The sequence below is a fragment of the Chionomys nivalis genome, chromosome 10 (assembly GCF_950005125.1).
Source record: "Chionomys nivalis chromosome 10, mChiNiv1.1, whole genome shotgun sequence".
NCBI classification, from domain to species: Eukaryota; Metazoa; Chordata; class Mammalia; order Rodentia; family Cricetidae; genus Chionomys; species Chionomys nivalis.
Genome location: NC_080095.1, coordinates 28,095,126 through 28,107,835, shown reverse-complemented (window position 1 = coordinate 28,107,835; position 12,710 = coordinate 28,095,126). Strand labels below are relative to the sequence as shown.

General features: G+C 35.8%; 1 protein-coding gene across 1 annotated transcript in view; it reads right to left on the bottom strand.

Moving 5' to 3' along the window:
- Positions 1-12,710, bottom strand: part of Eml5 (EMAP like 5) — a 114,017-nt gene that overhangs the window by 63,524 nt on the left and 37,783 nt on the right. Inside the window, exons 9-15 of the mRNA XM_057782639.1 lie at positions 9,711-9,967; positions 7,806-8,018; positions 6,046-6,213; positions 5,356-5,462; positions 5,106-5,224; positions 2,960-3,146; positions 933-1,038 (exon numbers count right to left, since the gene is read on the bottom strand). Coding sequence (XP_057638622.1) covers positions 933-1,038; positions 2,960-3,146; positions 5,106-5,224; positions 5,356-5,462; positions 6,046-6,213; positions 7,806-8,018; positions 9,711-9,967 — 1,157 coding nt within the window. The remainder of the gene's footprint in view (positions 1-932; positions 1,039-2,959; positions 3,147-5,105; positions 5,225-5,355; positions 5,463-6,045; positions 6,214-7,805; positions 8,019-9,710; positions 9,968-12,710) is intronic.

Genomic DNA, 12,710 nt, shown 5'->3' with positions numbered 1-12,710 from the left:
AACTCTGTTGGGACATAAAAACTCAGTGACTATGAAAAGTAAGTAAAATGAAAAACATCTAGGTTACGCTGTGTGGCTGCTTTAGTGAACGCCAAGTTTCAGTTGTCACTGTTACCAAACAATAATGACTATATTAAATATTGAAGCAAATGACTTGAAACATACTGCCAGAAGTGCATGTGTTTACAGCTTATAAGGTTCAAAGTGTAAATGAACCTTTACCACTCTGCCTTGCTTTTGAAAATCTTAGTTGTTCAGTGCCACCAGTGATGTTTTTGTTATTGATCCACTCAGTCTGCTTTACATTTTCTTGTTTCTTAACCATTAGTACTCTTGAAAATGTATGTGTACATACTATTTCCCCCAAAATCTTATTTATGAATAACTGACTTTGGTTAAGGCAACAAAAACACATAATATATACTTCTTCAATAAAATATTTCATTCCAATCAACACAACGAGTTTCACTGTAGGTATATCTGTAGTTGCTAAACTGATCCCATGAACTAAAATTATAAGATGCACTGAAACTGCTACTTAATACAGACACCTGGGAAACATTCTCATCTCATTCACACTAAACACTTTTAAAGTTTACTTTAAAGCTGTAAAAGATTAACACCAAAATTTGCCCAAAGGGAAGGTACATATTACAAGAGTAACCATGACAATTTTAGGTGTTTTGCACAAAACCATTTTTATGCTGATATTAACATGAACATTTTAAAAAGGCTTTATAGTTAAAGTCATTACATTGTAATTAAAAACAAGCCTGAAAACCTAGCTTAATCATTATTTGGTTAGAACAGTATGCACACTTGATAAAAACCGTGAAGGCCATGGTTAAATAGCAAGCTTAGGTAACACTGATTTAAACACTATATATTCCCTCTGTTTTTTGATCATTCTTTTTAAGATAGAAGAATCTTACCTGAGAAATCAACTGCACAGATGCCATATTGGTGGTAGCCCTTTAATATAGACAATGGTTTAATGGTTTCTGTATCCCATACGTGAATTGAGGGATCTCTACCTACCTGATAAAGATACAATTATAAAAGCCATTGTAAACAATTATTTTTATATTTGTTAAAAGGAAACAAAATACCTATATTGCCTTTATATGTCATGAAAATTTTTCCAGTTAAAAACAAAAAGAAGAGTTCAAACATGGTATTTTTCTCATTAACCTTTCTTCAAACTCTAAGAGGGATTGAAGAGAGCAGAATGAAGAGATAACCAAAGAAAATGATACAAATTTGTGAAAATGAAAATGGCACGGTATGATCCATTATTTTACTAACTAAAATCATTCTGAAATGCTAATTAAGGGGACTGAGTTTGTGGCTTACTGATACAAACTACGCTTAATATGTATGCAGCCCTTGGTTTAATACCCTGGGCAAAACAAAAACAGATAATCAAGCTAGGCACAGTTTCTCCAGGCATATTACAGAGCTATATATGACTCCTTCTACAATCCATCAATAATGATAATACATGATTACTAAGTACCTATTATTGGCAGGGTTACTGTGATAGGCACTTTAAGTATTGTGACATTCAGATAACTTTGGTAAACTCCTTAGAAAAATAGAACATTAAGAACACATGGTACTATATACTTGAAAATAAAATAAATTTCAAGAAAAGACTTCATGAAACAGATAACATATAATAGAGCTATGACTTCAGAAAGGATATATCTTACAGTAAGAGAAGTAAGCAAGAATATTCTAGATTAGAATACTGGCATAATCAAAAATTCAGAAAGGGTTAAAGTACTAAGCAAGTATATGAAACCAAAATGGACAATATCACCCTGATATTGTTTTTCTACTATATACCGTTTTTTATTGGTATGTATTATCTAAAATAACAGGGTCATGACATTTTCACACATATGTAATGCACTTTTGAGCACATTCACCCTCCCATTACTGGCTCTTGCTCCCCTTCCCCTAATCCCTTTGCTCTACCCAGAAGGTAACCCTTTGATTTGCATACCTTCTTTTAAAATCTAGACTATGGGAACCTGTGAGATGTCCACTGTTACCCCCAAATCTTCCACATGGTGGAAGGAGAGAACTAAGTCCTACAAGTCACGTGTGCATGTGCACACATGTGCTTGCACACACACACACACCATAAATAAATGTAAAATCTAGAGTCTAAGGATTGGGGAGATGGTCCAGTGAGTAAGAACATTAGCTCTACAAGCATGAGGATCTGATGATCTAATTTGAATCCCTAGTATCTACTACCAAGTCAGTACTGTTGTCTGTGGCTGTAACCTCAGCACTGAGGAGCAGAGATGGCAGATGTCCAGAGCTCACTGACTAGCTGCTGGAGCCAAGAAGGTGTTTCCCATTCAGTGACAGCCCTCTCAGTCTCCATCTTTTACTTGGAAGGTTCAGAGCATTTACACTTGGGGTTATTATTAAAGAGTATGTGCTGAGTTCTTCTTTCTTCACCTTAGAAGCTTTCCGAGTACAAATTCAATAATGTTTGATTGATAATTGTCATTTGTTTACTCTTCTAGTAAGGTGTATTTTTTTTCTGGAACTTGTGTTTATCTTTCTGGTGTTATGTGTTCTTTAGTTGAGTGTTTATCTCTCTGGATTCCCAGTGCTCTACCTTCCTTTCTTCGTTACTGTATCTCTTCTTCATGGAAGAAACTTCAAACATACCTTCTTATTCACCCACCCACCCTCAGTCTTTAACTTGGTGCTATAGTTTGGATGTGAAGGGCCCTCTAATATACACATGAGAGTTGATCTCTAGCCCATGGCTGTTATCAGGAATGATAAAACCTTTAAGATACAGAACTGAGTCACTTGGAGTATCACCTCAAAGAGGACATTAAGATTATGGTACATAAAAATAAATCTCAAAAGCAAGTTTTTTAAAAAGTTGCCTATCTGATTTATTGTAACATGGCCTTTTAGGAGGACTTACCTGGCCTGTGGCCACATAGTCCTTCAAAGGATGAATAGCCAGGCACAGAATGTCATCATCGTGACCCAGGTAAAAACGCTGTGTGTTCTGTTGTCTATTATAGATGACACCTACTGCTGCCACATGGTACACAATTTCACCAATTTGAGTGTAGAAAAGATTACTTCGACAGTCATAACCTCTGTAACTAATGGAGAAAATAAATCATGTACAATGCATTTTAACCTTTCATCTGATCAATATTTAATATACAGAGAAATAGGCATCATTCAGATCACTTAATTTCTGGTCATAAAGGAACTGAATAGTTAAAGGAAAATGCCAGTTTCTTAGAATCTACATACTGTTGTGAGTCTGTCTGGTTACAAATAGCTAAATCTAGGCTAAGGTATTCAAAGAAATCAGGTACAGAAATTTCTGTATTCTAGTATTTGCAAAAGCACTATTAAATTTGCATTCTACAATGGAAAACCACTTCCTTTTATACACAATAGAGTAAGGAATGAATACATATTTGTATTCAAATATTTCTGAAAGTAAATATTATTTATAGGGGAAGGAAATGACACCTGGGTGAGGGCAGTGAGGAGAAGTGAGAAGATTTCAAGAAGTACTTAGTTAAGCACAATGTTGACTGTGGCAATGTAATAATACATGTCCCAACAGTAACTTTAAGTGATAAATTGAAATATTTACATATTTTAATTGGTTAATTAAAATGGTTAATACAATCCCATCAATGACAACCTTGCTTTGTGATTCAAATAAATCCAATTCACACAACATAGTTGAACAAAACTATTATCTATTTTAACACTAGAAGGTATATTCTTTATTTTTAGGGTTTATTTTATGTATGTGTTGTGTGGGTGGATCTGTTAAACATGTGCAGGTACCCTTGGAGGCCATAGGCGCTGGGAACAGAATTCAGGTCTCATGGAAGAGCAGAAACCCTTCCTAACCACTGATCTATCCCTGGAAATACTTTTCATAAAATTCTTTACAAATTCTTAGAAAGTATTAACAATCTGGTGAGAAAATGCATGTTTGCGGAGGGGAGAAACTTGTTGCTGAGGAGCTAAAACGTGAGGCTAAACATTAAATAGACAGGCAAAAGATCAAAAACACTGATGACAACTTATGCTAGAGAGGATGTGGGGTAAAGGGAACACTCCTACATTGCTGGCGGGAATGCAAGCTGGTACAGCCCCTTTGGACAGCAGTATGGCGACTTCTCAGAAAATTAAAAAACAACCTTTCTCAAGACCCAGCAACACCACTTTTGGGTATATATCCAAAGGATGTTCAATCGTGCCACAAGGACATGTGCTCAACTATGTTCATAGCAGCATTGTTTGTCATAGCCAGAACCTGGAAACAACCTAAATGCCCCTCAACCAAAGAATGGATAAGGAAAATGTGGTACATTTATACAATGGAGTACTTACTACACAGCAGAAAAAAATAATGACATCTTGAAATTTGCAGGCAAATGGATGGAGCTAGAAAACATCATATTGAGTGAGGTAACCCAGACCCAGAAAGACAATTATCATATGTATTCACTTATAAGTAGTTTTTAAACATAAAGCAAAGAAAACCTGGCTACTATTCACAATCCCAGAGAACCTAGACAACAATGAGGACCCTAAGAGAGACATACATAGATCTAATCTACATGGGAAATAGAAAAAGACAAGATCTCCTGAGTAAATTGGGAGCATGGAGATCATGTGAGAGGGTTGAAGGGGAGGGGAGGGGAAGGGAGAGGAGCAGAGAAAAATGTATAGCTCAATAAAATCAATTAAAAAAATAAATAGGCAGGTAAAAGGGGACTCACAAAATTTCAATTTAGTCACATTGTAGGAGAGATCATTAATATCCTACATTTTTAAAGTGAGATGCCCATTTATATGAACTTTCAAAAACAGTTTTTAGAAATTTAATCATACTTTCATGGTGGCTCCATGTATGCCAGACAATGCTGTCCATCATCACTGGCATTGCTTATTTATTCCTCATTGTGACATTTTTAGTCAGCCACCAATTTGAAGAGATGGAAACAGACACACAGCAAGGTGACTTTGCCAAGCTTATAAATGAAAACTCAAATTCAAACACACAAATAAAAAATAGTATTTTATACCCATGAATGAAGTGCAGTCGAATACTATTTCCAGGAGCACGTTCTCTTCGTTTAGAAGTAGCACTTTTCTGTTTTTCTTTGTATTGTTCTTTAAGCTGAGGTAGATCTTCTTTGTAAACCTTAAAAATGTATGTACACAACAATATGATTAGGGTGGTATTAATAAAGATGCCCATATGCTCAATGTAAGTTTCAGATGCAAAGAACGTGAACTTTTGGGGGACAACATCATGGGCTACTAGGACGTTACCTGCCGGTGGTAAGTAAGCTGTGTCTCTTGCTCAATCTCAGAATCCAGTTCCGGAACATCAGATAGATCTGAATCTGATTCATCACTATTGGACTCAGCCAGACTTTCTGTACATTTTTTAAAAATAAAATATCATTTGTTTAAAGATTTACTTTCAACACAACAATGTAAAATTAATAATTAAGGGATGACTCTGTCAGTTTGACATGGAAAAAAGCCATAAAACAATAAAATGAAATTACCTATTCAAGTGACCCAGATGTCAGTAAACTGTACTAATACAGATTATCTTCCTGTCCACTCACTGCGAACTCAACAGCTCCTTTAAATCCCTCCACTGGCTCCCCAATGATGGCTACATCAAATTTAAATGTATACGTAGATAAGTGAATATAACCTATAATCAACATTAAAAATACTACACACAACAAATGAACTGATTTTTTTGTAGCATATACAAAACCTAGGAACCTGTATCTCTGAGATAAAGAATCATTGGTTTTACTAGTAGAACTATTACTTTACTCATTTGATAAATTAAATTTCAACCCAATTACTTCACATGGCATACTCTGTGACACCTGACTTTAAAGATGTAGATCTATTCAAACTGAAAGTTCTGCTATTAGTAAGTTTTTATGGTAAAATCCTTAATTTGGAGCTATGAATGAGGAAGATATTTAAGCTTACCTTGGGGTGCTATGTGAAGAGCATCTTTTAATTTTCTTTCAGGAATAAACTTCCACTGAAACACAGAGTGATCAGCTCCACCAATAGAAATAACCCATTGATAATCATGTGACCATCTGACATTAGTTACATGAGCTGAATGACCAATATATTTTCTAAACTTGGCCCCTATAACAAAAATATATCTTTAAATTGATAAAGGCCAATACACAAAATACCACTTTATTCAAACTATTACACAACCACTTTATTCAAACTATTACAACATTAGACCATTATCTCAAGTATGACCAGATGGGAAAATGATTTAAAATAATTAGCTAAGTGAACAAATGAATGAACTGAAGGGTGCAAATGTTTCCTTTACTGATTTTACAGTGTATTTTGGTAGGACCCACAAAAACTGCACTAAGTTCCTACTGCTGAAGACACTGTGTTCTTTCAACACAGGACTTGGAGGACTACAGCTGTTTCTACCTAAAGCCTCCTCTCTGAAGACTTGATTTCATAATACTAGGAGCTGCTACACATGCTGGCCAAGTGAGGCCAGCTCACCGGTCCTAACAACTGTGACACCTGTGAACTCTAAGAATAAATAAGATAAAAACTTGGGTCTAGTCTCTTCAACTACATAGTAAATTTGAGGCCAGTCTGGGCTATAAAGACCATCTCTCAGAAAAAAAAAGAAAGGAACTGACTGCACATTGAGAAATGATACATGCAATCCATAAAAATCATAAATCACCTGAACTTACTGGACTATATCAACAGTTCAACAAAAGAAGCAACCACATAGGAAGCACGGAAACCTCCCCCCAAACATCTGAAAATGAAGCTCAGTCTCACCAGTACAGATTTTAATGAAACTGCAAAATATGACTTACAGTACCTACATTTGCAAAAATTAAAAGGACGAATGGTCAGGCCAAGTGCTGAACAGGTTGTGAGTCAATGCAAACTGACATTTTCTTATAAAGTTCAGAGTCCATACACTCTATCATCCAACAGTTTCACACTATATACAGTTCTGGGAAACTTACATGTGTTAACAAAAGGCTAGAAATGACTCATATGTCAACTAATGGGAAAATAGATGCATAAAATATAACATGCATTTATAACACTATTATATTATGGCAGTAAAAAAAACTAAAAAGTATATGAAACAATATAGATGAATCTTTAAAAAAAAAAACAGCATCAAATAATGTCTGATTCCTCACATGTCCTGTGGTAGAAGATTAGAAACAGGGGCTTCCCTCACTAAAAATACAGCCAACCTTTATTCACAGACTGGAATTACTTATTATTTAGAGCATCTGATATTCACAGGGAGGAACTGGCAGCAGGAAGGGACTGCAGAGTCTTGAATTCATCAGTACACATGCACACTATCAGTACTGCTTGGTCTTCCATGAAAACCCAGTACTTAAGTTGGATGTGTTTGCTATAGACTTGTATCAAGCTATTTCAGCTGCTCTCGTAATCATCATTATGGAGTTGTCTTTAATATATGTGTAGTAATAATTAACAAGTCAGGTGAAAAACTATTACTACATGTTATAAAAAATTCAAGGATAATTTTCAGTAAAAATTTCATAACTAAAAAAATGTAAGAGTACAATAACTTTTGAAATAAAATAAAGTCTACACCAATTAATATATCCTTTGAAATATTAATTTGTTTCATTTATCTAGACTATGCAAGAACATAACATCTTTTATGAGAGGGTTAGTTAAAATATTAAAAAGAAAGATACCTTTTCTTAAGCATGGATATCGAAATAATTTTACAACTCCATAGTCATCAGCTGTAACTAAAACCTGGCCAACATAATTTCCATCCACTGAATTTATATCATTGATATCAGAATACTTGGGCCAAATCCCATTGACTTCAAGGCCTGAAACACATGTCCATGAAGCCCAGTGAACACCTTTTATTTCTTCTTTACTTGTCACTTCCTTTCCTCCTAAAAATAAAAGAGTCTTCATTTAAGAAATTACTTCATTTGATTCTTTTCACTCAAATGTAAATTTTAACACCTTATTCCTAAGTTAGAGAAAAATACATGAACAGATAGGTAAGTGTGGGTTAGAAGAAAAAACAAAATTAGAAAAATTTAAATGTTACTAACATCATATCAGTTTAGAGAGTTTGAACGTAATTATCAATTCAGCAGGCTCATCCATATGGAAAAAAGAACTAAACTGTATTAAAATCATAATATAGATTAGTGACAACTGGGTAAGTTGTGAGAAAAAGCAAAAGATGCCTTTTTCAGGGATTGTCAAGGTCTTGGTTCTGAGGAAGCTATGGGGTAGAATGAGATCCCTCTTCTGACAACTAGTGGTCTCTGAGCTCTCCTACATCCACTCTCTCCTCATCTTCAGGACAACTCTGAACCGACTGCTCACTGTACAGCTGCTGTTCCAGCATAGGAGAAGAAAGTAGGAGCAGAGAAAGAATCTAAGGGGTCTACTAACGGCAAGGGCTTTAATATTTTTTACTAAACATATTCTGTAATATGTTCAATAAAACACAAAACAAACAGGAGGGATAGAAGGAAGGAAGAGGGAGGAGGAAGAAAAGGTAGAAGGAAGGGGGAGAGAGAAGAGTGGAAGGGAAGAAGGCGGGGATGGAGGGAGACAGGGAAAGAGAAAAGGAAGGAAAAGAAGAAAGGGGAAAAGCTATGACAAAGTGACAAATCAGGTATTAAGAAGAAACCCAAGATATATAATTGGGAGGGGGGCTTAAAAAGACTAAAAAGGAATGATCAATGGAGGGTGATATATTTGTGTTAGAGGACTTTAGGGCTCACATCATTAATGAAAATCTTGGGTAAAGATACATTGATTTATTATGCCACCAGTCTTATTAAATATGTTCTTATAAGAGTGATTAATTCACAAAGCACCACATTAAGTAGAGGTGTAGAAAGTCATTTTGAGAGGTTTGGAGTTTTAATTAACAAGGGTTTACAATGCTGGTATCCAAGAGCTGGGAGAAGTGCTGTGACGGGGACATGTTCTCCAGGGCACTAAGTCCCAGGTGTGCATGATGAATTCTGAGTGTCCTTTCCGAATGTACAGTGCAGTACCTGTTACTATTCACACTGTATTACTGCATGGTATACTTGAAATCTGCTAACAAAGATCTTGAATGTGTCTACTACACACAGAAATACAATAACTGTATTAGGAGATAGATATGACAATTAGTGTAATTGTGGAAATCATTTTACAATGTCCAATGTATGTACATACTTTCTTTAAAAAAAATCACACACCATTGGCACACAATTTTAATCACTGCACTTTAGAGGTAGAGGCAGGGGGATCTCAGAATCTGAAACCAGCATGGTCTACATAGTCAGTTCCAGGATAGCAAGGAAACATAATGAGACCTTATCTCAATGGTTTTTTTTTTAAAGATCACATTGTAAATTTTAAATGTATAGAATTTTGAGTCACTTACAACTCAATATTCTGATGTGAAAGAATTCTAAAGATATTTGTCTTGTAGGAAAGACCATAAAGCCTGAAATAGCTCAGATTACTCTGCCTATAATCAAATATAATTTACAATGTACTCTTATTGAAAATTTAAATACCACGGACATTAAAAGTCAATGAACTATATGCAGTGTGCTGGAAAAGTTCACCTGGCATCCTGTACAGAAGCCGCTTTCCACTGCCATCATTTGTCTGTAAATATCTACTATCTGAAGACCAGTCCAGATGAGTGATAAAGCTAAGTGAGCCAACACATTCACCAACTTTTTTGTAACGCTGAGCAACGCCATAGATGTCAACTGAGCTGTCATTGCAGCCAACAGCAAGGTAAGTGCCATCTGGAGAGTATTTCAGCTCATGGATTGCCTCTTTCCTGTCTTTAATATGTACAACTTCAGTCATATCTCTGTGAAAAAGAGAAAAGATCACATGAGCAAAAGTCACAAGAGAATTGTAAAATGTCGCCAAATACTGAGGTTCCATCATGTATTTACAAACTGTGACATACATGTAAGTAAGGAGTAAGGTAAGTAGTATCTGCTTGGGAATAACTATTTTGCTGACAAGAAATAAACAGAAAAAAACTGGACGATGTAATATTTGATGATAGAGCACTTGCCCAGCAGGAAGTCCTGGACTTGACCCCCAGCACTGAAAAAAAAGTAGAAGAGAAAAAATGCTAAATTTCAATATATAAATAACCTTATTTTTAAGTACCCTACAGCGCTACTGTATTTCTGGATTCAGATAATAAAATATTTAGTCAAACTTTTTAATGATAAAAGTTCCTTGTAAATACTGAATTTATAGAACATTCTTAAACACCATAATTTTCAAACACATTTTTGTAAAGAGCCAAATGTATAAACTGACATTTGGGAAATAAGGAAAACATGAAAGAATGTATCACTTGAGCAATATATTTGAATATATATCTTTATATAACTGCCTTAGTTGTTTTTATTAATTTTTCCCCACTAGTGAATTTTATTTCAAATGTTCCCTTTTCTTAAGAGTCTCATTATGTAGTCCAGGCTTGTAGACAGAGACTGGTCGTTCATTTCCCAGCCACCCAGACCTGAATAATAACACAAAACTATATTAATTACAATACTGTTTGGCCAATAGCTTAGGCATATTTCTAGCTAATTCTTGCATCTTAAATTAACCCATTTCTATTTATCTGTGTATTGCCATGAGGTTGTGGCCTACCAGTAAGGTTCTGGCTGGTAGTTGGTGTCTTTCTGCTTCAGCAGCTACATGGCATCTCTCTTGATTCTGCCTACTCTTTCTCTCTATATCTCTGTTCAGATTTCCCACCTGGCTTTACTCTACTAAGCCACTGACTGAAAAAGCTTCTTTAATAATCAATGGTAATAAAACATATTCATAGCATACAGAGGGGAATCCCATATCACAGGCTGGTCTCAAACTTCAATCCTTCTCAGCCTCCCAAGCACTTAAAATACAAGCAGATACCACCATGCTCTGTTTAGTTTATTATTTTAAAAATAGGCCACAATTCAGTCATTTCCTCTAGGATGCCTTAAAATGAATCTCCAAAATAGCATAGGCATTGGTAACAGTCATAAAAGGGATGAACACTTAAGTTTAACACAAATGAGTGTTCAAACTTCTAGAACTCGAAGTAGTCGGGAGGACAGAAACATGGGGAATGTGGGCAAGAGGAAGGAAGGATCATTGCTTCTTGGTGGTAACCATCTCTCCATATAAATTCTGTATTAGTTATTTGAAATGCTTCAGGTTGGCAATTTCAGAAGCGAAAGCATGTTTTTTCATTCTTAAAGTTTTTAAATGAAGGTCAGAACAAACATTCAAATTCTTTTAATAGCACTGAACACTTATGTTGCTTTAGTACAAGGGATTCAAAACTAAACTGACCTTTCATGAGAGATGGACATAAAATAACTATGACAATGTACAGCAATTGCTCAAGAGAAATATGTTAAACTGTAAGAAATACTGAAAGGCAGACTAAGACTAGATTGAAAGCAGGAAGGAGCCACAGCAAGGTACATCTGACTTGAGCATAAGACATGAGGCGCTGGCTAAGTCTAAAAGAGGAGAGATGATTCTTTAGGAATAAGATGCAGCACACACAGAAAAGATAGAGTGTGTGGTCTATTTGAAGAAAGGTGCACAATACAATGTGGAAACAGAAACTACTATGAAGAGCAGAAAACAACGAAGCTAAACTAATAAAATACGGTACAACCAAAGAAAGAGAAGCAGAAAAATTTTACTGGATGAAATTTTGGGAACTACAGACACAAGCATTCATCAGCAAGCCCAGGTTCATCCCCACAACCTGGACTAGGAACAAAATGGCATCATGCAAGCAAGTTTTTTTTTCTTTTTTATTTATTAAAGATTTCTGCCTCCTCCCCACCACCACCTCCCATTTCCCTCCCCCTCCCTCAATCAAGTCCCCCTCCCTCGTCAGCCCAAAGAGCAATCAGGGTTCCCTGCCCTGTGGGAAGTCCAAGGACCCCTCACCTCCATCCCGGTCTAGTAAGGTGAGCATCCAAACTGCCTAGGCTCCCACAAAGCCAGTACGTGCAGTAGGATCAAAACCCATTGCCATTGTTCTTGAGTTCTCAGTAGTCCTCATTGTCTGCTATGTTCAGTGAGACCGGTTTTATCCCATGCTTTTTCAGACCCAGGCCAGCTGGCCTTGGTGAGTTCCCGATATGCAAGCAAGTTTATCTTGCCAACATCAAGGAGTCAAGTACGTTCCCAGCACCAGGGTCTCGTTGAAAGCTCTACATAATTCCATAGGTTTTGTCTATTTGTAGCATGCTGGGAAACTATGTAGGAAATGCTGATTAAGGTTAACCTGATCAATACGGCAGTTATAAATCAAGATGACTACAGCATGTCAAACTGAAACCATGTAGAAAGATCAAAAGTTTTAGAGACGATAGTAATGACACAATAATGTAGATGTACTTAATGTCACTGGATATCTACAGTGACTGAAAGCAAATATGACATTAAATAAAAACAATTTTAAGAAAAAGTAACAGTACATCCCACTGTAAAAATCTACTTTTATTTTTCTTACTGGGAATCAAACCCAGAGTCTTATCCTTGCTGATCAAGCACTCTACTATTTAACTACAGCCTAT